The sequence below is a fragment of the Maylandia zebra genome, linkage group LG20 (genome assembly GCF_041146795.1).
Source record: "Maylandia zebra isolate NMK-2024a linkage group LG20, Mzebra_GT3a, whole genome shotgun sequence".
NCBI lineage: Eukaryota > Metazoa > Chordata > Actinopteri > Cichliformes > Cichlidae > Maylandia > Maylandia zebra.
The window spans coordinates 31125086-31148921 of record NC_135186.1 but is presented as its reverse complement, the minus strand read 5'-3'; the positions used below and the strand labels follow the sequence as shown (position 1 = coordinate 31148921).

Here is a 23836-nt window from a genome sequence, read left to right as displayed (position 1 = left end):
ATCAATGACCATAATCTTGTAAGGAGATGTTTAAATTATGTGCAGACACCACGTGGCAACATTTTAAAGAGTTTTATTTCAATTTACAGAATATTTTAATTAAAAAATAGTAAAGTTATCTTTTAATTCTGTGGTATAGATTATGGCATTAACTGTGGATCTCAAACATAAATATCAAATTTCAATGCTTCCCAAACTTACTAATATATCAGTTATGATAAATTACAAACATGTATTTGTCAAGAAAAACATAAAATACAATAAAAATATTTAAGGTTTGTAAAAGATAAAACATAGGGGACTGTATAAAAAAATCTTAGTTCATCCAAACATTGTTCTACGTAATCTTTAAAAAGCTGTAAAAACACAATATTTTACAGGGAAACTGGAGTATATTAATTTCCTTATACACTAACTGACCTATAAATGTATTGCATTGACCATTCCAGGTGTAAACATGAAGCAGAAGAATGGCTGCTTGAGAGTGAGATAAAAAATGGCAAAAAGAGTGAGCCTTTGACTGACAATGGTGGTACTAAGGTGCTCGTGACATGACATTAAAAACTAATAATTTATTGGCATTTGTCGCAAACAATATGGACACATATCCAGGTGGTGGAAAAGGAGTATCCACACAAGGTGGATGAGATCACAAACTTTTAACTTCTTCCCTCTCAGATGAGTTGAAGATAAAAATGCTCAGCAGTATTTGCAAAACTCTTCTTTCTATAGTCTAAAAGGCTAGGTGTCAACCACAGACTGTATATGAAATATGGATGTAGTCAGGCACTGGTTTCGAAAGACTCATTTTGACAGTCAAGTTTTTACCATCACCAATAGAAACTGACTATGCTGCACATGAATCTGTTGTTCTTAAGCAACTGGCATTGTTGTGTACTGGTCACCACACAGAGCATTGCAGACCATTGTCTACATGTTTTAGCTATTTGCTGTCACCAGAGGGCAGCTTGTGTTGTTGTTGTTGGACCTTCCGCCAACCACAGAGAAGACCAAAGTTACAACATACAAAGTGTTGAAGTGAAACTGTTACAAATGTTACAAACAATAAAAAGTGTCCACTGCAGCCAATGTTTGATCTTTAGTGGGGGGGTTGCTATTCCTACTCTTTCTTCACTCCCTTTCCTTTTTTCAGCCAATCAGCATTCTGCTTATCTGTTACATGCTGATGGCTTTTCTCAAGGACTCCAGTCAAGCATACACAAAATCCTTCACTCAGTGTAGCAATATACCTGCACTACGGAGCCCCCCAGGGGACATGGGAGAAAAAAAAATTAGGGAGGAAAAAAAAAAATTAGGGAGAAAAAAAAAATTAAGACGGACTTTTGCGAGATCTCGCAAAAGTATTGCGAGATCTCGCAATAAGTATTGCGAGCGCTCGCAAAAGTATTGCGAGATCTCGCAAAACTCCAACAATGGCGGCAGCTACTTAGTTGTAATATTACTCTTTCTGGGTCACAAAATACACTTTTAAGATATTTTGAGGCGTGAATGCAGTTGTGTAAACGTCAGATACCTGCTCGGTTTACAAGACATCACATATTTGCAAAAGAGCTCCGACGTTTTTGGAGATCTGACACCCACTAGCTCGAAGCTAACGGGAGGTCGAGACCTACTACAGCCGGGAGGAACACCGCTTTCCCGGCACATCGTGCCTCGACCTCCCGGTCGGCTTCGAGCTGGCGGCCTCCGAAGAATGCGGCTAAAACTTTTGCGAGATCTCGCAATACTTTTGCGAGCGCTCGCAATACTTATTGCGAGATCTCGCAATACTTTTGCGAGCGCTCGCAATACTTTTGCGAGCGCTCGCAAAAGTCCGTCTTAATTTTTTTTTTCCTCCCTAATTTTTTTTTTTTCCTCCCTAATTATTTTTTTTTTCCTCCGTAATTTTTTTTTCTCCCATGTCCCCTGGGGGGCTCCGTACTGCACAAATGGACATGAACTAGGAATTGGTAGTATGAATTCCCGTTTCAGCAAATAAGAATACGCTGCATAATCCTCCTTACTTTTTCAACAAACAAAAAAAAGTTGCCCCCCTGCTGGCCATCGATAGAATGCAGTTTAAGGTACGTTGTAGTACTTTCATTTCTTAAACATCCATTTTTTATATACAGTCCATGGTATTAAATTGGTGACGTTTAGCCACGGGAATGTTAGCATTTGATAACTGGCACTAAAATGATGCCATAAACAAAACTGTGGGACAAGTCAAATTACCATCTGAAAAGATCAGGAATCACAGATGAAATTAGCTTACATTTTATTCTGGAGCAAACAGTTAATTTCATTGCATTATTGTTCAAATATTTAACTCAAAAATGATAAATGTAAGCATCACGTATTGGCTGTAGAGGAAAAGTCAGAGGATCAGCAAAATTTGTGGGATTGTGGGTCTGTGGGACTCTATACAACTAATCCATCCTCTCACCGTTGAATATTTCAGTCTTAACTGATGCTAAAATGGCTAAAAATGCAGCAACAGTTATGATACAATACCACATGAGGCCTGTCTACTGAGCATATTTTAACTGTCCAGTGTACTCAAGGAGTCTATGTACCATATAATATAATAAAACTGGATTTTAATCCAACAAAATTATAGTTCATGAGTGTTTAGACAATAGATAGAAAAGACAAAAACATGAATGTCAATATACATTAAATGCACAAATTTACTATTTTGTGTTCCCTAGCTCTTTCAACCACTACAGAGAACATTAAAAAAATCTTGGTTTACTGCAAAGGTCTTCAACAACCATGAAAAATATACTGTAACAAACATATTCTCCATTTTATTTTCAGGTTATTCTATCTGTGAAGCAACATGCGTCCAAGTTCCTGGGGGGGAGGTGGAAGTGCACTGTGAGAAACAAACTCAGTCCATGAGTGCTTCACACTGTCCTTTCACTGACTTTCATCTGACAAGCAGTCAAGTCAATGTCAGCCTTACATCCTTCCTTCAAGCCTCCCCTGTGGTTTGGTCCTGTGTGGCGGTGCTCATAAGCAGTCCATTGAAAGAAAATAAAAAAATAAAAGGCAGCAGTGGACAGCTTGGAGGATGCCCTGCTCGTGTTTGAGGCTATACACCAAGCAGCATGCCCATGAAATCTGAACCGTTCTGTATTGTAATGGAAGCACCGGCTGCGTTATCCACAAATATGGAGGTGTACTGCCCAGCCTGCAGAGCAGAAACAAATAAAAATAAATGTAGAAAGAGTGTAGAAGAGTACTTTATGTCTTACTCTTGTGTGTCCCTGAGATCACCTGCAGCTCCAGCAGTCCCTGCACGCTGACAGTGAATATCTTGCTGTTACTTTCCAAGCCAACGATCATCTCCAGTGAACTGCAATCAGATTAAAAAATAACATTTCTGAGTAATTTTCAAACATGTCAAAGCTGCATTCTTTAAAACCCCATGAACTTCATCCAAGTGTAAAAGGCCTTATATTAAAAAGATAGTTAGTCATTGGCCAAATATGCATGCTCACTTTACTGCCAAGTTTTAGATGAGAGGAATTATTCCTTTGACATAGTTTAACGGTAAACAGGGAAACTATGTGTTGATTGTTTATGCCTATTACACATTGGCTTGCGGGGTCTATTGGTAAAATGTCAGGAAAATCAACTGCTCCAAACTAAAAAAAAAACAAAAAAAAAAAACCTTGGAAAACAATCAAAATGTATTCTCCATACAAATCCTGGATCTGTATTTTTGAGCCATTTGATTCCACTGATCACATAATACTCTTTAATAGTATTCAAAATGCTGCCATGTGCCACACGTTCCATGGCAAACCAGTAGCTGATGCAAACTGAGAACTTCACCATCAAAGTAAAAGTTGTGTCAATATTGCAAAGAGTGAAACTTTTACTTTGAAGGGGAACAGTCCTTGTTTCTGGACTGCAGGCACTCTTCATAGTTTCACGACCTCTTGGCGAGTAAATGGCAATTATTTGCAGATAAGTCGGCATCTTCATGCAAAACACTGGTGACCATAGCAACCTGCTAGGAAACAAAGCAACCGCAAACAGGTTTTTGGTGCCACACCATGTACCTCTTTGTGACCATTTTTCCCCAGGGGTTGCCACCAACCTCCAGCATCTTCTCGCCAACTGGTTGGGAAATATGTATTTTTCATTCGTGAATTGCGCATGCCATATGGCTGCTGTCCAGCCTTTAGGCCTGTATTATTCAAGTCTTAGCTAGCTTCTTGTGGCAGCTTCAGAATCCATGATACAGTTGTTTGAATAATCTCAATCTTCTTGTTTGACTCTCAGAAAGAAAAGAGCATAAAGACGAGTTTGACCCAAAGGTCAAACTTTTCCTTGAGCAACTGAGCACTCTCAGAGGCTGCACAGATGGCTGTAACATAGCTGCAGCCTTTAACCACACAGTGAGAGCACTGGCTCCTGTTTAGTGGAAAATGATAAATTTTTATGGCAAATCAATCATATTGGCCTTCCCTCCAACTGCCATCACAATGAGCCTCATTTCACATTCTCTGCATTTTCATGAGTGGGAGGGCGAGACTGGCTGGGGCTTTGGCTCAAAAAAGCAAAAGCCAAGCACTCTTTTGGGTTAAGTAACCCATCATAATAATATTATTTATGCATTCCCCTCATTGTACCACACTGAAAGGGAGGCTGTGGAGCTCTGCACAGTCCAGGGGAGACTTCAGGGAACAATTCATTTCAACAGCTTTCACTGACTTTATGTAAATAGAAATTTTGAAATACTGGAAAGAATTTGGATTTGGTATGGTTTTGTAAAAACATAAAATAAAATAAATGCCCTTCAGGCCCACCCTATCTGATGCTTCGTTATTTGCCTCGCACATCCCAAACTAGAGCAGTTCTCTGCTGTGCTGTTGTATGTAACAGGCTGCCTGCAGTGTCAAAGGTGAGTCTATAAAGATTAGTTAGGCGACAAGGACAAGGCCTCTAAATGAGAGGACATTTCCTTTTAGAGACCTGCTCTGTTTTTATACAGGAAATGCCAAACTGGTTCCACACAAAGTGTAACAGACAACCCCTTTTACAGCTCGTAACTTCTGGTGAAAGTTAAGGAAGCATTAAACACCACTAAAATATGACTGTGAGAGGAGAAAAGCCAAACGTAAATTGACAAAACAAGAATCTCAAGAATGCAAAGGATGACTGTAGTAATATTGAAACCTACTCAAGATTGATTTTATTTGTGATTGGTGGCGATATTATTCACTAACGTGCCAAAACTACATTGTTTCAAAGATTAGGTGCATAATTGAGGGGATTTGGGGGTGAGTCTGTAGGAGACTGAGCTTCAGGATATTTAACAACCTTACAGGATACATACGTGTATCTGTGGCAGAGGGATTCGATGCAGATCAACACCCGAATATTGTCCCTGGCCTTAAGCTGGCTCTTGCTCCTCTTCACCTCATTGTGATCTGTAAAATGGTCAGTGATCAATTAAGATAGGACAGCAAGAGTTACAAAAGTAGCTAAAACATCAAAAAGAGTCTATAAGGTTAGAACAGGCTAAAATACAAGACAAAGACGAAACAGCATAGGTCAATAAGGCTAAAACTACACTAGAAACAAGAAAAAACTCTTAACATTTCAAGATTGAAGTGCAAAGGTTATGAAAAAAAGGAAACTTTACAAGAAAAAAATTGTAAATTTGTGGGGATGTGATTTTTGCTTCTGAACGTGTTACTTTAATCTTTTCCTTTGACATTTTACCCCCATTTCTTTTTCTTTTAACAGATGCAATATGTCATTTCAATAAAAAAAAAGGATCATTGCATAAAGGATTACCAAGATTTAAGTTATCCTTTATATGTAGGAGTCTTAAAGGTATAAATCTTAAACTGAATTTCGATAGCCTTCAGTGTTAGTGATAGAGTGACATGCACCCCGCCTTTCAACCTATGACAGCTGGGAAAGGCTCCCGTGCTCTGCAACCCTAAGTTGGATAAATGGTTAAGAAAATGGGCCTCACAGTATGTATATCTATATACTATAATCACCTTCTTAATTATAAACAGGCAATTAAATGACTGGATTTCCACACGTAAGGGTTCAAATCAACTTTTATAAATGAACTTTTTAGGGATTTATAGTTGCAATGATACATCAGTTTAGTCTAGTGTTATGGTTTCAGCCACACTATTTACTGTAGCTCAAACATTTCCCACTACTCCTAATTTAGACATTAAACAAACGGTGGATTAATGGTGAAGTGGTGACGCATTTATTACAAGCTAACACCAATTCTTAAAAACCCATCTATAATACAAAGCCAAGGATCGTTTTTTTCATGTCCGACAATGGGCCAGATTTCAAACATTCAAGGATCAGAAGATGATAAGATGACAATGAAGTGGTCAGACGAATGAGACGCTACTTTTTATTTGCACTGGACGAAAAATCATATCGCAGCTTCTTATGGCACGAGAAGTGGTTCGTCAAACAAACAGAGCTTGTTTGGGTGTTCTGTAAACAGTTGCTTCTCTGCTAAGCTGCTCAGAGAGTCTCTGCTTCAGCGAGGTTTCAATAATGTGTGTATGTATGAACTTGATTAGAATCAAGGCTTCTTTTCTTATCACAAAACTGTGATAAGTTTAACTGTTTTAACAAAGCCAACAAAAGCATGAAGAGGAGAATGGAAGCATGCCCTCACTCCTTAGTGGAGGTCTAATCATCTGGGTGGTCTATTAGTGAGCAGGGGCTTTAAGGCTTTGCTATATTACAGTAATAAGCTTTATAGGAAAGTTACTGTGATTTACCAATATGGACATTAGCAGAGAACTGGTAGATCCCTGTGATGGGAGCTGTGAACCTCCCAGTCGACTGGTCCATTCCCGACCCTCTGAGGAAAGCTCCTTTAGCAGGCGGCTGGAAGCACAGGAAAAAAAAGATTGATAGTGGATATGTTTTATGGCAACAGTATACAGGACCACAAAATAAAGGCCCAGCTACAGAGCACTAAGTACGGTATGTCTTCTGTGTGTGCTTCCAGGGCACTTTAGCAGAAACAATCCTACAGCCACTGCCCTTTCTCATCACTGTGGCACAGTTATGACAGAACTGCTTCCATGGCTCATTTATGCACAAGGTGTTGCATGGATTATGGCATTAATGAGACAAGGCTGTTCCATTTTTCACATGGAGGTTTACTGATGTGAAGGAGCATAAGCTATTTTCGCCTGTTCCCTTATCCATATTGGGTCGCCACGATGGGTAGCAACACATGTTAGATTTGGCAGATTTTTTTCTTTACTCTTCCTGATGCAACCCCAAAGGAATTTGTGCGTCCTCCCCAGGTCAAACCAGGGATTTTTCACTCGTTACACAAACATGCAGCTACTAAACCTAAATGCTGATGTAGCATGGGAACGCTGAGGACCAGGCAGGAGGAGAATAGCAAATCAAAGTGATAAATAGGAGATTGCTGGTAGGAGTGGGGACTGCTCCCGGCCATCTTGATAGACTGTGAACTGTGTTCCCCATATGGGCTGGATTGATCCATCCACTTTTTTGGCAGGAATTTAAAACATGCCTAACTGGCAGTGACTATTGGTTATTTTACCCGCCCTTTATATACCACTGTTTAGTAATTATTAATATTTACATTCTAATGCAACAGTTCCATATTTTATTTTTGGATTACTGCATAATTCCCAGTTCAAAATAATTTATCTTACACTGGACCTTAGTGCAGCAGCCCCCCAGTTCATTGTTTGAAACAAGCTTTTGTAGCACTTTCAATTCAATTCAATTTTACTTATATAGCGCCAAATCACGACAACAGTCACCTCAAAGTTCTTTATATTTTACGGTAGACCCTACAATAATACATAGAGAGAAAAACCCAACCATCATATGAACTTCTATGAGCAAGCACTTTGGTGACAGTGGGAAGGAAAAACTCCCTTTTAACAGGAAGAAACATCCAACAGCACCAGGCTCAGGGAGGGGCGGCCATGTGCCACAATCGGTTGGAGAGAGAAAAGGAAGACAGGACACTTCTACTTTAAGACCACCGTCCCTTTAAACCAAAGTTCTTCTGATTGACTGCTGCTCATAAACAGGTTTGATCGGCGGCTGTTTGTGGCTTCTATAGATTTTTTGTTTTGTTTTATGTGTGTACAAATATTTGCATTAAAAAATGTTAGAAATTTTTAAAAGAGCACACATTGTGTCAAAATTCACAAAATGTGTTATCCCTGAGCACATGCAGCACATGAGTTAAAGTATATCACATTTAACACATGGAGTCTAAACCATGAATCTCTAATAAATAGGGCCCCTGGACTCAGACCTTATTTTTATCCTTTGTCTCATTGTGTGCCTCTATAGTTCTGACTCTGCAAAAATATTAAAACTTTCCAAAGCCATAGTAACACGTCTTCACTAACATAGCTCTGTGTTTGCATGTTTAATAGTGTGCAGAGCCCAATGCACCCTCCTCCAGCCTTGTCAGCTAGTCCTAACTGGGCATAGTTCTTCCACTACAGCATGCTGTTTCAAACAGTGTCTATTTCTGTCCTCTCCCCACTTTATTCCAAGTCTGAGACAGAGTGCCTTTTGTAAGCTGCCCAGAGAGTGATGTGTAGAATAGAAAAAGCTGATATTTTTGACCAAAGAGGCAGTCTGAGTCTTGGAGTGGCACTGCATGCTTTGCCAGTGCCAGTTACCAGTGAGGGGATGATCCCCTCATAATTCTCCCACATGCAAAGTAAGCAGTGATTAGCAAACACTTACTCTTTCAGGGTTACGACAGAGAAACAAAATGTGAAACCCTGCAGAGGATGGTTAGCCAAAACTTTAGTTTTTCAGCCGCAAGCAGGGAACAAAGCTGGACCGATTCATAAACATTTACTCGGCTTCAAACAAACTTACTGTCTGAAAGTTCTGGAGCTCCACCAGAGTCTTCTTGTCGACCACTACGGGTCCCTTGAGCTTGCAGTGGAAAGCTTCTTCTATTCTGCGGTACGAGGTCATCCCCTCCAGGGTGAGGATGGTTGTAGGTAGCTGGCTGGGGCTGATTTGTCTGTCCAAGGCTGCTGTTCGCCTCTCTGTAGCCTCTGACAGAACATGCCCAGCACACAGTGACTCAATTGGATTTTTTTAACTATTCTCTCAGGATTATATTGTAATTTTAAAAAAGGTGTATAACTGTAAGATGAAGAAAAGAACAACCTTGTATCCAATAAAGGAGAATAAATGAATTGGGACAAAAAATCAACAGGCTTCTACCTTTAATCATCTCTTTGAACTCCTGCAGGAGAACTTCCTGAGTTACTTGAGCCCCAGGAGAGCCAGGAGGACCCTGGGGACCTGGAGGACCTGGAGGACCGGGTGGGCCTGGCTAATGGAAGACAGAGACACAAAAAATAATCATGTATCCAACTTAGCATAAAAAGTTTGTACATAAAATGGCTTAAAGTGAACATTTTTGAATAACTGTGGGACAAATAGCCTATCTTCTGGGTTTACCAGTGGTCGTTTGCGTTTGCGACATTTTCCAGGAAAGTTTCCAACGGGTCGTTTCACAAAGTCCATCCATGATCCCAGTGGATCCACCCTCTGGTGATCAGAACCCTGCACCAGAACAGAAGTCTGTATAAATTATTAGCGCAACATGAGTGTCGACTCATAACGTCATGATTGCAATCCACGCACGCCCTCCGTCAAGATTTCAAGTCAGACAAACCTTTAAAAAGTTTATTCAATTTATATAATAATCATATATTTTATAGTAATTTTGGTCAAACAGGGAAATGTCTTTCTTTCTGTCTCTCTTGCTCAGTCAACTGCAACGCTTCTCAACTGCCCATCAGTCACCATCGTCCTCCGAAAGCTTTACCTTGTGCTTATTTTTTCATTCCAGATAATTCACTCGTGTGCCACGTCACTTCTTATTTTGCCCAACAGGCTGGAATGAATGTAAACAAACTTTGTTAAGAGTAGTTGGTTTTTTTTTTCTTTTCAGCACATGAAAATTTCCATGAGCACCCTGGTGAAAAATGAGTCTGCCTGTCTATGTGTAATGTCGATTCTGTGGACCGCAAGCCTCAATTACTGTAGTTTATAACAACATGTCAAAGTGGCCAACACTTTCCCCCTCACTAAAAGACAAACCAGTATTTTTTTATTAATACTGCTCATTAGATCTAATGATGGAAAATTTAATAAGTAAGATGGCATGAATATAGTATATAAACAAAGGGTTGTGTGTTTTCCAATCAGGGTGTATGTTCTCAGATAACTAATTAGTAAGAAACTGCTGTTTAGGTGAGTGAGATCTCACGGGGGGAAGTCCTCTGGATGAAACGTTTTTATACGTAGTGCTACAACTTGCTTGTTTTCATTTTGCTATAAAATGTGAGGCTGAATGACTTCCAATCACAGCAAGCTCACAAACTTACCCTAACCCTTCCCCAAATGTCAAGAGTCTTCAGCTGAGATGGAAGAGGAGATAAAGACGAGCCATGAAGGTGAGCTGTCTGAAATGGAATTTGTTTAGGTTTGGCAGCGGGACACGGATCACTTATCTGCTAAACCAACATGCCCCTTTCTTCACCGTTAAAGACTTGCATCTTGTTCCACCGCAACAGAGTAAATCCTTGTGTGTCTTTTTGTTAGGCTGGAATAAAAAACTGTTTCATGTTTGGGGATTTGCAGCACACACACACACCGCTTTTCACTCTCTGATTTTCTCTTTTCTCTGACATCAGGCAAAATAAACCACTTAACAGGCGCTGCATGTCAAACTGATCTTTGTTTTTGTTGCGATTTTGAGGCTTGGAAGACAGATAAAAGGGATTGATTTGGGCAAGAATACCTTTACACTACTCACTCAGTACGGTTTCCAAAAAACTGGAGGCCAAGTTATTTTATGATATTCGTTAACATAACAATACTATAAGCTTTTAAGCAAATGTTTAACAAAGTGTGCTTTTTTTGCTAAAATATAGATGACGAGATTGATACTACTTTTATTTCCATCTCCTAAATATGAAGCAAACACCACTGGCTTGTTAGTTTCTTTTAGCACGAAGACTGAAAACAGAGGGAAACAGTTAATCCAACACTTCAAAAGTAAGAAAATCCAGCAGCTCTCAAGCTCACTGATTCAATGCCAGCTCATAAATAAATAAATACATTTTTATTTATATAGCACCTTTCAAGACAGAATCACAAAGTGCTGCACATAAGATTACAAGTCATGAAAATATTTAAAAAGAGAAAATAAAACAGGCAAAAAATTAACCAAAAGCAGTTTTAAAAAGGTGAGTTTTGAGTTGTTTTTTAAAAACAGCTACTGAGTCCACAGTTCTTAATGTTTGGGGGAGAGAGTTCCACAGTCTCGGGGCCACAGTGGCAAAAGCTCTGTCACCCTTAGTCCTCCTCTTAGTATTTTTTAAAGCAAGTAAGCCCTGATCAGATGACCTCAAAGACCTGCTAGGGACATAGGGCTGTAGCAGATCAAAGATGTAGGCTGGTGCCAATCTGTGCACAGCTCTGTAGGTCAAGACCAGGATCTTAAAATTGACTCTAAATTTAACAGGAAGCCAGTGTAACTGAGATAACAATGGTGTCACATGTGAGTACTTGGAGGATTTTGTCAAAAGCCTAGCTGCAGCGTTTTGCACAACCTGCAGACGATCCAGAGAACCTTTGCTTAGACACATAAACAGCGAATTGCAATAATCCAAGCGTGACGAAATAAATGCATGTATAGCAATCTCCAGTTCAGAGCAAGATAAAATCGGGCTTAGCTTAGCCACATTTCTTAAATGATAAAAACAAGCCCGAACCAGAGATTTCACATGCCCATCCAATGTGAGACTCGAGTCAAAGGTGACACCTAAATTCCTGATAGAGGATTTAACATAGAGTGAGAGAGGACCGAGAGCTTTCACTATCTGCGATAGAAACCTATCAGGGGCGCATACGAGGACTTCAGTTTTCCCCTCGTTGAGTTGGAGGAAATTTGCAGCCATCCAACGTTTGATTAAATCTAAGCAATCATTCAGACGCTGAAGCTTAGATAAATCCTCGGGCATAAAAGAACAACTGAATATCATCAGCATAACAGTGATAAGAAATGTCCTCAAAAGAGCCTATTATATGCTGGAGGGGGAGAAGATATATTAAAAACAATAAAGGCCCCAAAACTGACCCTTGAGGGACACCATAAGTGAGGGAGGTAGAGGATGACCTAAAATCGGAGACTGCCACAGAAAAGGATTGGTGATGGAGATAAGAGGAGAACCACTCTAATGCAGTTCCAGATACACCAACCCAATTTTTCAGCCTTTCAATGAGGATGTGATGGTCCAACATGAGTAGAACAGAGCATTTTCCTGCATCATTATTCATCAAGACCTATGAACGTGTCACATTATTTTCAATGTGCATGGTTCAGGCAGTTTTAGTATCTGAGCCCAGTATTGGAACCAATCAGCTAGTCTCAAATATTTTGGGGCTCTGAATGAATAGAGATGTAAAAACAAATGAAAACCTAAATTGTTTACAGACAATAGGCAACGGCCTTCCGTGCTCTGTATCCAGATTTTACCTTCACTCAACTACAGGCTGCTCAAATGTGACTGGTGGCTATTACTCGAACCTAATACAGACTAACAAACATGCTCATATTTGGATGTCTGTTTATAGAGATTATTCTGCACCTAAACAAATGGTTTTATTCCTAGACTGAAAAGTGAAAACAAACCTTACGTTGACCTTAGAGGGATAAAAAAGAATCCAAAAATAGGACGCAAGTCTCGGTTCAATTCTGCTTCATCTATATAAAATATGAAGCAAATCACAAACAATCCTCCCAAGGAACTTTATATTGTCAGGTGAAGATCCTACTATAATGGAGAGACGCGCAAGAGAGAAAGACAGCATGCCCCTGGCAACAGTGGGAAGGAAAAACTCCCTTTTAACAGGAAGCAACCTCTAGCAAGAACACACTCAGGTTGGAGGGGGCAGCCGTCAGTCGCACTGACAGTGACAGATTTATGCCATCATCTCCTAACATCCATCCAGTCCCCACAGTATTTTCTTTTAATTTAACAAAAAGCAAACAAACAAAAAACATGATTTCTATAAATTATTTCATCGCTGCCCTCCAGTAGACTGGTAACCAGTCTAGGGTGTACCCCACTTGTCACCTTATGACAGCTGGAGAGGCTCCGGTGCTTAAAAAAACAAATATAACTGAGCTTAACAGGTCCTGGACTTTCTGATAGAGCCAGATTATATCTTTCCAGTCTATATACTATGCTATGTTAGCCACCTGCTGGCTGTAAGTTTGATTTATAAATCTGTCAAACTCTCAACAACAAAACAATATTAATGTAACATACCAGCTCTGTGAGCTTGAATAAATACTATAAATCAACATGCTGATGCTGGAACTGTAGACAACTCAGTACAATCTGAAACAGACCCACAATGAGATGATGAGGCGGACCGGCAGGCTCTCAACTGAGAAAAAGTAAACACTTAACATTTGTTCTTGGTCAGTGTCAAAGATATAAAACTGTTAATTTGGCCCACACATGTGCCCGGTAATTACACCTCTTATCATTGCCAGGAAATCAGCCATGCTCTGAGCTTGGCATCCTCTTTAATACACACCATTGCAATTAAACCATTAAACCCTTGCCCTGAAGGATTTTCTGTGCTCAAAGAAGAAAGGCTTTGACCACGGTAATTATAACCTTCATTTCTAAGCTAAAATATAACTGCAAATCACTGTATAAATAATTTAATCATCAACTTTAGAAACTTTTTTCTATAAAATATACTGTGCTCTCTTTGTGTCTGTTTCTACTGTCAGTAAAGTGCATCACTTGCCAAAAATTGTCTGATTCATTGCATGCAGCTGGGTGTATGTCTCAACCGAGAACTTCAAAGACTCCACACATGCAGACATGAAAACCATATTGCTGTATGACAAAGAAGAACCTGTCGAAAGGCCTTCAATCCCTCACTCGCTGCTATGCTGTAAAGTAAACTATAGATTCCTTTGCATAGCTCAGTATCAGCACGTATAGGTGACGAACAAACAGGGAGTGGATCCAGGTATACGTCGTAGAGTTGATGAAGAACACCGGGGCTCTGGCTTTGATCACCGCTGATGTGTGAGTGCCTCAAAGTGGCCTCGTCTCTCAGCGGGTATGAGCACACGCCTTTCCAACGCAGACCATGAGAATGTGTCAGGTATTCTGTCTGAAGGTGGGAAACGTTAAATCTTTTAGACAGTGTTTACCCTGGTCGATGATGGGGCTCTAAATCACGTCTCATTACTCAGACTCTCATCTTAAGAATGTAAAGTCTAATATCTATGGATGGATGTTAATTTAATCCATTAAATTATGATTTTAATTGTTTCTGGCAGAGAAAATATCAAATCCATCTCAGCGATTTTAAAGTTCACAAACGACTTATGACTATATCTTATTTGTTATGCAAAAAAACAATACAATTCACTCTTCTGAGTTTTCTGCACAGATTAAACAAGTTACCTTGTTTCCCCCTGCTACTATCTCTGGAGCTTAATTTCAATTTGTAGTTGTACAAGCATGAATGCATGGTCATTTGGGGATTTTAATTTGAGCAGTTCTTGGCCAGCACGGTGATGCAGTCGTTAGCAGTGTTCGCTCTGTTGCCTCACAGCAAGAAGGTCCTGACTTCAACTCCAGTATCTGTCCAGGGCCTCAACCTGATGTTCTCCCTGCAGGTTTGGGTTCGGTTAATCTGTGATTCTAAAGGTGTAAATGTGAGTGCAAATCGTTGTATGTCTCTCTGGCCAGCGTAAGATTGTACCCTCCCTTTCGCTCGATGGCAGCTGGGATAGGCTACAGCCCCTCTGCGACTCTGATAAGTATAAGTGGAAGAGGCTGGATGGGGCTCCTCTTCTTCTAGAGTGGAATGATTATAGAGCATTCATCTTTAATGACTTTTAAATAGAGGAATTGTTGCACAATTTTGACTTTGTGGTGTTCCCTAATCTAATATTCATACACTCACTTAGTGGTAATGAAGGTTCTATAAAGTCTTTTAATACGACAAGGCAAGGCCTATAACCTTTTTCATTATTGACCATGATTGACTACAACTGGTACTTTTTCTTCACCGGCATAAAAAAGATGTGTTTGACAGCACTCGTTGGACTGACCAATAGTTTATTTTTTCGCAGTGTAGGAACAAAAACCACTTGACTATGTTTAGTCTAATTTCTCTAAACAGACATCTGAATGTGCAGAAAAACAAACTGGTACTAAAAGCTGTTCTGTTTTGTTTGTTCTTAGAATAATAGGAAAGTCTAAGCAACTTCAAATCCTAGGTGAGTACAAGTTATTCTAATGTGCCACCACTTTGCCAAGGACTGGAAGAAAACCCAAACTGTCACCCTCAGATAAGAGGAAATTGGTCAGGATATTCAGGAACAATCCAGGAACCACCAAGGCCTCAAGCCTGCCATGAATTGGAAAACACCGGAACACCAGCGTCATGATCAACAGTGAAGCCAGTTTTTTATCATCGTGGAATGAGAAGATGCCGACTAAATAAGCAGGCCCTGCTCCAAAATGAACACCTTCAGGTTTGACCTGAAATTTGGTCACCCACACAGAAACTGACCGATTTGGCCACAATCACAAGAGGTTTGATGGGAGGAGTTAAGGGGAAGTTTTTAAACCTAAGAATACTACAGCAGCAGGCACTTAGGGTGGAGGTAGTGTCATGCTATGGTTCTGTTTTGCTGCCTGTGGTACTGGTACATTGCACAAAAGTAACAATACAAAAGTTTACATCTTATAAGTAAAATGCTTGCATTCAATATTTTGCCTAAAAAGAGAACTTTTAGTTCATTTGTTTATAGGTTATTTATTTATCGAAATTTGGTAGCTATAGTTTGGCTTAGCATAAAACTGGGAAACAGAGAAACAGCTAACATTGCTGTGTCTTAAGATACAAAAGTTTATCTGCAAGCAACTCTAAAGCTCATTCATTAATGCATAATTTGATCTTGTATTATAAAACAAGACAAAATCAAAAGCCTGGCTAGCTGTGCTTCCTGTCTGTGGTCATCAGCTTGAGCTAAGCGACCCAGCTCTAAATGGCAGAGAGAAAGAAATCCTGTAATTTATTTTATTTATTTCATAATATTGTTAAGTAAAGCTTGTCAGTGTTTTAGGATTAAGAATAAAAATACATGTTTTCAGTGTGTGTGTTACCATTATGTAAGTGTTAAAGCTGATGCATTAGTTATTTATAGAGAAATGAGAAAGAGGCAACTTTTCTGATTTCATCAAAAAGTAAGTGTTCATTTTGCATGAGAGCAATTTTTAAAATATCTTTATTCTTTTCTATTCCTTTTTCAAATTGGTAGTTTTTACTGCTTCATGTTCAAAATCTTTAACAGAGTGAAGTAAAAAGCACAATAGTTGCTTCTTAAACCAAATAAAGTTGAGTACGAAGCAAACAAACTTCAAATACTGAAGTGAAAGTGCTTAAATATTGTGCAGTACTTATTATTTGAGCAAATACACCAAATCATTTTCCACTGCTTGTGCCTGGCATCCATGTCTTACCATAAGAGTGAAGATAGATGGTTTTATTAACCCGCAGCATGGTGAGTTTAGAGCTTTTGGATCAATTAGTGGATCAGTTGTGATGATTGTTGATCATTCGCAGAAGCCTATAAGATTTTATTATCCACAGAAGACCGACCTGGGCCTGCACAAATAAATCTTTTCGTACGACGCTTTAAATGTGTTTGTCATGTAGTTTGGGGAAAATTAAGTAGAATTTATTTGAAGCAATAAAATGGGAAATATTTCCCTGGGGCAGCGTGCCACCAAAAACACAAACACAACTGTTAAAACATGTCTCTGGGGCTGCAACCAGATACTGAAACTCTACTCTTCTGCAGGCAGCTCCTGAATTCTTCCGTGTGCGTACAAAAAAACTTATCTTATTTTCACTTCTGCCTTATCTGTTTTTCTACCTGCTCGTACACACTCGACAACATGAAACATTTTGCTGATGATAAAAGTGTTCCGCATGCAGGTTTAAGGTTGGACAGGATGATTAAGAGTCATCTCTAATCCCTTGTTTTTACATCCCTGCACTGCTCCCTGTGCAGTCATCCATGCATGGATGGAAGGGCCTTACGCTGGGCCAACACCGCCCCAGAAGGCAGGGATCCCCAGGCTGTGTGGGACGAGGGGATCCTGCTAACCTGCGTGCATCTCAGTTGTCATGCATCCGCCCACGTGTTCCCCACCGCTGCGCTTCACAGACACAGATTGATTCGAAGATTTATCACTGAAGAGGTAAATACAGTTAAGCATGCAATGTTGACTCGGCTCTCTGCACACTGTGTTATTACTCAATTGGCAAACACAGTGTGCAAAACATAATTACTCTATCACACAGGGGCATATTTGGAAGTGTAAATTAAATGTAGTTATTATTTAATGATAAGGTCAAACATTCTTCTCATAATATGTCCTGAGCTTTTTTCTAACTGCCTCTTTGTTGTCCCAACAAAGTTGCACTTCTAGCATACGAGAGAAAGTGAATAAATTTGTGTTTATGCTCAAGACAATCTCAGCTTCCTCTTCATATAAAAAGCAATCTAAGCTGAAAGACACTTTGATCGTTGTGTCACATCTGTTTTGTGTACAAATTATAGCTTTGAAATTGGAAGTGAGTGCTCATTTTCCCTGTGGTAGGTAAAATGAGCTGTTGAAAAGCATTACCTATGCTGTGCCATCACAGATCACAGTTTGCCACTTCACAGTAAAAACTCATGAGATCTTCCTCTTTTTACATGATTCCAATACTGTTCTGGACTATGTTATATAACCACATACTAGGAACGCTCCTGGTGACTAATTTACAAGTCACTTGAATGCAAGAAAAGAGTCCAAATTTAGCAAAACTGAATCTGTCCAAGGAGCAATCCGGCAATGTTCTGCCCTTTATCCAGTTTTCGGTCGTTGGGGCAGTAGTCTAGGTAGACAAGCCCAGACCTCCCTTTCCCCAGCCACTTCTCCCAGCTCATCCGAGGGAACATCAAGACATTCCCAAGCCCGCTGAGAGATATAATCCCTCCAGTGTGTCCTCGGTTTCTAGCTAGCATTAACACAAGCTAACATTGACCCGGGTAGTCATTATATTCAAGGTACAATAAAAAATAAGTAGAGTGGTTGCTCCTCCACATCGAAAAGAGCCAATTGAGGGTGTTTGGACATCTGACTAGGATGCCCCCTGGAAATTTGAGGCAGACTCAGGACCCGCTTGGGAATGTCTCGGTGTCCCCCTGAATGAGCTGGAGAAGGTGGCTGGGGTGAGGGAAGTTTGAGCTTCTCTGCTGAGAGTGCTGTCCCCACAAATCAAACCCAGATAGGTTAAATAAGCATAACCTTTTTGACTGTCTGACAGGCTGAAACTAGAGTTTACTGTGGACTCTTCACACCAACGGTGGGAGGTGTGTGCTCTCACAGTGGCCTTGTTTCCTGAGGGACTCAGTTTTGTCTCAATGTGTGGGTTGATCCAAAAGGTCCCACACGCCGCTGTATTAATCATCACTATAGATGAGAGAGAGGAAACAAAAACCCTCACCTCAGGCTAAACCCAGCCATTACTCAACACGCCAGGCGTGATGTTTGACTTGACTCCCTCCATTACAGTCATCACAGATCCTTCACTGCGCTTGGCAATGACAGATTCCTCTCATCTTTAGAGCAGGGTGCACAATAAGCCTTGTACTTTTAACGCACTGTACTAAACCTCTGAGACGTGACGGCTCGCAGAGATCACGGTTGTTTGAAATGTTCATCATCTCATTAAAAAAATTCCTCTCACAGCGTAGCTCCACACCTCACTGTTGTGATCACTTTCAAATGGAAAATCTCCAGAGGAATGCAGGGTTTGACTGCCCACTGCCAGCAGCCCACACACAGGATTGGTCAGATAGAAAACGAATGCCATCATAAGAACTGTTTCCACTGGGCACAAGGGGGAAAAAATGTAAATTTGGAGTGTAAATGTTTGGCTTGTTTGAGAATACAAATTGCTTGCCAAGACAGCTCCAATGGACGTGCTGTTTTCTCTGAGCCCTAACAGATGTGTAATAGGATAAACTAACAAACTACCCAAGACAAGCAAGTTTACCACTTTTCATGATGTGTGGCATGCTTTTTTTTTTTTTTCTCTATACCCGCCAAAAGAAACCCAGAAAGAGTGGCACTGACAAATGCAACCTTCAATGCAACCTCTTCCACAGATGTCACGCTTAAATCTCAGGTTCTATCAGAGGTGACAGTGTTTGGCAAAGACACTGTCGGGCATAACACTGCGTCTTAAGAGTGATTATGCCATTACCCTGTGATTGTGGGAGATGAGATGAAAAGAATGTTAGAGAGGGAGGCAAAGGGGGATAATCCTCACAGAGGTGTTCCCTTTCAGGGCCCTTTCTATGGGGCTTTGTGAGGGGCTTACACGGCATGCTGCCCCAGTTTTCAGGGCCACACCGCCCCTATCGGATGTCCCAGACACAGCGGAGTCGGGGTAGGCCTGTGAATGACAGCGTCAATGGGCTGGGAAAAACATCACCACAGGTACTATAATACCTCTCCAGCTAACTTTCCCAGGAGTCACATCACTGCCTACAAGGCAATCCAAGAGCAGCAGTGTTTGTGAGGACACCCTGCTCCCTGTGGGACGAGGCAGACCAGCGAGATCCCGATGGGGTGCAATCTTCAGCAAGATTCAGGGCTGACACAAGGTCATCCTTCATAGCTGTTGTTTTTACTGGGCGAACCAAGTCAAATAAACAGCGCCAGGCCACAACCACCTACAAAGTGTTCTTAGAGACACAAAGAAGACCTCACTGTGTGGTTTCTAGAAGAGGGGGGAAAGGAGTGGAGGTTACCGCGAGACTGGCTGGTATATAGGGCAGTGAGAGTTACATGAGAATGCCAACATAATGGGTGGGCTGAAAGCAAAACAAATAGCCTGTTGGAAAGTTTCACAAATATGCAACACCAGCAATAAACCAATAAATAACAGAGTCAAGGGCCGACTGTTGCTCCTGAAAATGGAAGTGTACCGCAGCAATGTTGTTATGTAAGCGGGATTCATTTCTAATAAAAACACTGTTCTTGTGTTGAGAGGTTTGTAAATACCTCATCTCGCTTTACTGCACCCTGAATTGTTCACATAAGCTGAAACACTGGAGGCAGGCACCCGCAGCGCACACTAATTGACGCATTGATCACCCTTTAGATGTCCACATTCCTGGCATGCCTTGGGAAGTCATCTATTTAGAGCTTCACACATTTTGGTCCGTCAAACTGTATGAGGCCTGACCTGGCAGGGCACACCTGCCCCGACCTTTGCCACACTTTATTTATCTATTTCTATACAGCCTGTGCTGACAGGTATATGTCACATATCTGCAAGGCAACCTTAAACTAATCTGAAGTCCTAAATATATATTAAAAAGAAATTGCATTGGAATTTAATACCTTGATGGTCCCACCAACTTCTTCACTGTTGGATAGAGTTGTGTTGTACGTCTCTGTGTGCTGTGGAGTGGGCTCCTTTGGCCTCTTCCTCTCCTTCTTGGCATCCACTCCATCTAGAAGGACACACTGGGTCCAGAACACCACAGCCACTACGGCCAGAGGCATAGCCCCACACCACATCTTCACAGTCTTTCAATCAGCACCTGAATCCCTGCAGAAACAACCCGAATCTTCTGGAAAAGGACCAGTCGTGTGGTTGGACGCAAGCTGAAGATGCCCACGAGGCTTACAAATACAAGAGACTGGAGGAATGCAGCTTCAGGGACTCCCTGTCCAAGAGACTGTCAGACTGACTGCTGCTCCCCTCTTGATGAGCTCTGAGCCAGCCCAGCGTTTGCAGGGGCACTGCTAAGTCTAGCCAGACTTCCAGGAGGCTTACTCAACTATGAAATGTGTCAAGCAGAATGGTCCAAGGGAATGACAGATCTGTGGAGATCTGACAGCAAATAAACCCATTAGTGAGATTTTTCACGCTTTCTGCTCTGTTGGGGGGTTGGAGGTGCTGAAGGGGGTTGGGTTGGGGTGTTGTGGAGGGCACAGGGGGTCAAAAGAAGAGGCTGAGAGGAGGGGCGTCCAAAGCTGAGGGTGGGCTGTAGGGACTTAGAGATGGATGGCAATATTCTCTTTTCCCTCGCTCTCCCCCGCTGCTTCTTAAACTCAACAATAGAGTCCAGGCTCCAGCAGACTGGTGTGGTAGCTGGAAAAAGCTGCAATATCCACAGAAGTTGGGCTCAGATCAAAAGATGCAGATCAGCATTCAGATCAATCTGCGTGCATCCATGGGGATGCCAAAGAGAAGACAGTTGAAGTCCTGTATTGATCTTAGCCGGCCTTATTTTCTCCTTAAAGTGGTCACTCAGGTGCTGCCTACTGACTGTCCCAACAAGTCCATGTGCAGAGATTTGGTGCCCGGTGGGTCTCTTTTTTTCTTGCTCCACTGCACTCCCTACCTCTCTGGTCCCAGCTGCTCCTTTGCTTTCTGACTGAGCTTACAGGAGGGCTCACAGTGGAGTTTTATCATCACCCATTCTCCCTCCCCCTGTCCTTCTCTCTCTCTCTCTCTCTCTCTCTCTCTCTCTCTCTCTCTCTCTCTCTCTCCACGTCTCTTTTGACTCTCTCTATTGGCAGCCTCAGCTGATTCAGCTCTGTTTTATCTCACTTCTGAAGAGCTTCTTGGCAGACAAGTTATGGGATGTGTACAAAGTTGTCTATGCCTCAATACAGGCCTGATTTACCAAAGCTCCAAGCTAGAAGTAAAAACTAATTCATGCACCTTTTTGTGACCTTAAGACATTATCTTGTGTAATCTGTTGTTTGAAAGTATGCCAGGGACAGAAATCTAGACTGCAGTACATACCTGTTTGTTTTACTCAGTGTTGGTGTTCAATTCTTTGAATACTCCCAGAGGAAAGGAGTAGAAATTGCATGTTTCACTAAATAATCATGGCTGATGTGAATAAATTACTGGTCTGGGTATTTCTACAATCATTCATCAAAAAGGAATTCAACCCTGCCAGATTGTTTCTAATAAATAACATGTTAGCTCATGAGTGCATACCACATACTTTATTTATTTTTTTAACTTAAAATTTTAGACTGCCGTTTCATTTGTTTGCCAATTTTACATTTTAAAGCAGTGCCATCTAGAGGTAGCGGCGTGAAATACAAACATTTACCAGTGACATCTCACTTCCTGCCTTTTGTGCGAAGACGTAGCAGGAAGTTGCAGCCAAGAAGCACCAAGCTCAACAGCAGACGACAAAATCAGTCCAGGAAATACGTGATCTTAAATTCAAAATAAAAGGAAAAAGTCTTACGCTCAACATAAAATAAAAATAAATAAATAAATAAATAACGTTTGGCAGTTTGGAGCAAATAGTAAAACATGTGTAAGGTTTTATGGTTTATGGTTTTTATGGTTCTTGTGTGTTTTGTGCTTTTTATAGCTTTAATTTTACCACACACACACACACACACACACACACACACACGCACACACACACAGATCTTAAGGTGACATTAGGTTCTTCAATTTTTCATATTTTCCATTTTTGGCTTAGTAAATTCAAGATGCCTAACTTGAAGCTTTGAGATATTAATTTCAATTTTCAGCTTAGCTCCCTGGCATTTACTTTTTGTTTACAATATTGACAGTAATTTCATTTAACTAACCTTTATGCTTTACTTTTTTTAAAAATTAATTATCTTTACTCTAAATATCTATTAAATTTTAATATTTTCTGTTTTAGACCACTAGACCACTGATTACTTATATCTAGCACTATTTCCACTTTTAAGATAAACCTTTATTAGTATTTTAATGTTACTTTTAGCATTACTGTCAGTTATTTTGTAATTTTTTTTGTACAACTGTTTATCTGTTGTTGTTCTAGTCATTTAATTATACTCAAAAGCTAAAAATGTTACATTTTAGTATGTGTTTAGTTGTTTTTAAAATTGTATCTATTGCATGGGCTATGTATCAGTTTCTTTTAGTTTTTTAAAGTATTGTCTATAAGCTAACTTTTAATTTATTGATTAATTTTAAGTGTTTAAAGATTTTTTTTTTATATTTTGCTTTTTTTTAAACTTATTTTCCATTTTTTTCTGAATCTGTGAGCTATCAATGTACAGTGCTGTGAAAACGTACATTGTATAAACAATTAAATGTTTTTTTTAATGATATATTTTATTTGTTTTTGTTTTTTTTAATATCATCAGTCAAATTCTAGACAAAGATAACCTAAGTAAATCCACAATGCAGTTTTTAAATGATGATTTTAAAAAACTCTCCACACCTGAAACCTACGTAATTTCTATGTGAAAAAGTAATTAATGATCCTTCTGGGGAAATATTCTGTTACATTCAAGCTTTCCGTTACATCTAGTGTAAAACCAACATGGCCTTTCATATAAAGTCAAGCAGACAAATATGGTGGTGGTAATTTGATGGTCTGGACAACTTGCTGTAATAGTTGAAACCATGAATTCCGAATGTTCATCAGTTTATACGCTAAACCTCAAGCACACTTGGCTTACAGCAGAATAATAATACGAAAAACAAACCCAATTCTTGCTGTTAGGAGTGGCAGAAACAGTTATAAGGTTTAGGGAGCAAACACCTTTTCACACGGGACCGCTACTTAAGTTTTTATACCACACTCCTCATACCCCCACATCCATCCTTTTACTTTGAAAGGGCTGACCGGAAA

The 23836-nt window shown here is 40.3% G+C and overlaps 1 protein-coding gene across 1 annotated transcript; it reads right to left on the bottom strand.

The window, feature by feature from the left end:
- Positions 1-57: 57 nt before the first annotated feature.
- Positions 58-21598, bottom strand: c1qtnf12 (C1q and TNF related 12). The gene is made up of 8 exons (XM_004560347.3): positions 20565-21598; positions 9502-9606; positions 9262-9373; positions 8905-9089; positions 6789-6897; positions 5354-5447; positions 3283-3361; positions 58-3196 (listed from the first exon to the last, which is right to left on the bottom strand). The coding sequence occupies exons 1-8, from the start codon at positions 20742-20744 to the stop codon at positions 3098-3100; spliced, it is 963 nt and encodes a 320-aa protein (XP_004560404.3). The 5' UTR covers positions 20745-21598; the 3' UTR covers positions 58-3097.
- Positions 21599-23836: the final 2238 nt, after the last annotated feature.

Excerpts from the sequence above, each read along its gene's own strand:
- c1qtnf12 (XM_004560347.3), bottom strand. The coding sequence starts at position 20,744 with ATGTGGTGTGGGGCTATGCCTCTGGCCGTAGTGGCTGTGGTGTTCTGG. Across the intron at positions 9,374-9,501 it reads GCAAACGCAAACGACCACTG|CCAGGCCCACCCGGTCCTCC; the intron begins GTAAACCCAGAA and ends GTCTTCCATTAG. Across the intron at positions 6,898-8,904 it reads AGCTCCAGAACTTTCAGACA|CCGCCTGCTAAAGGAGCTTT; the intron begins GTAAGTTTGTTT and ends CTGTGCTTCCAG.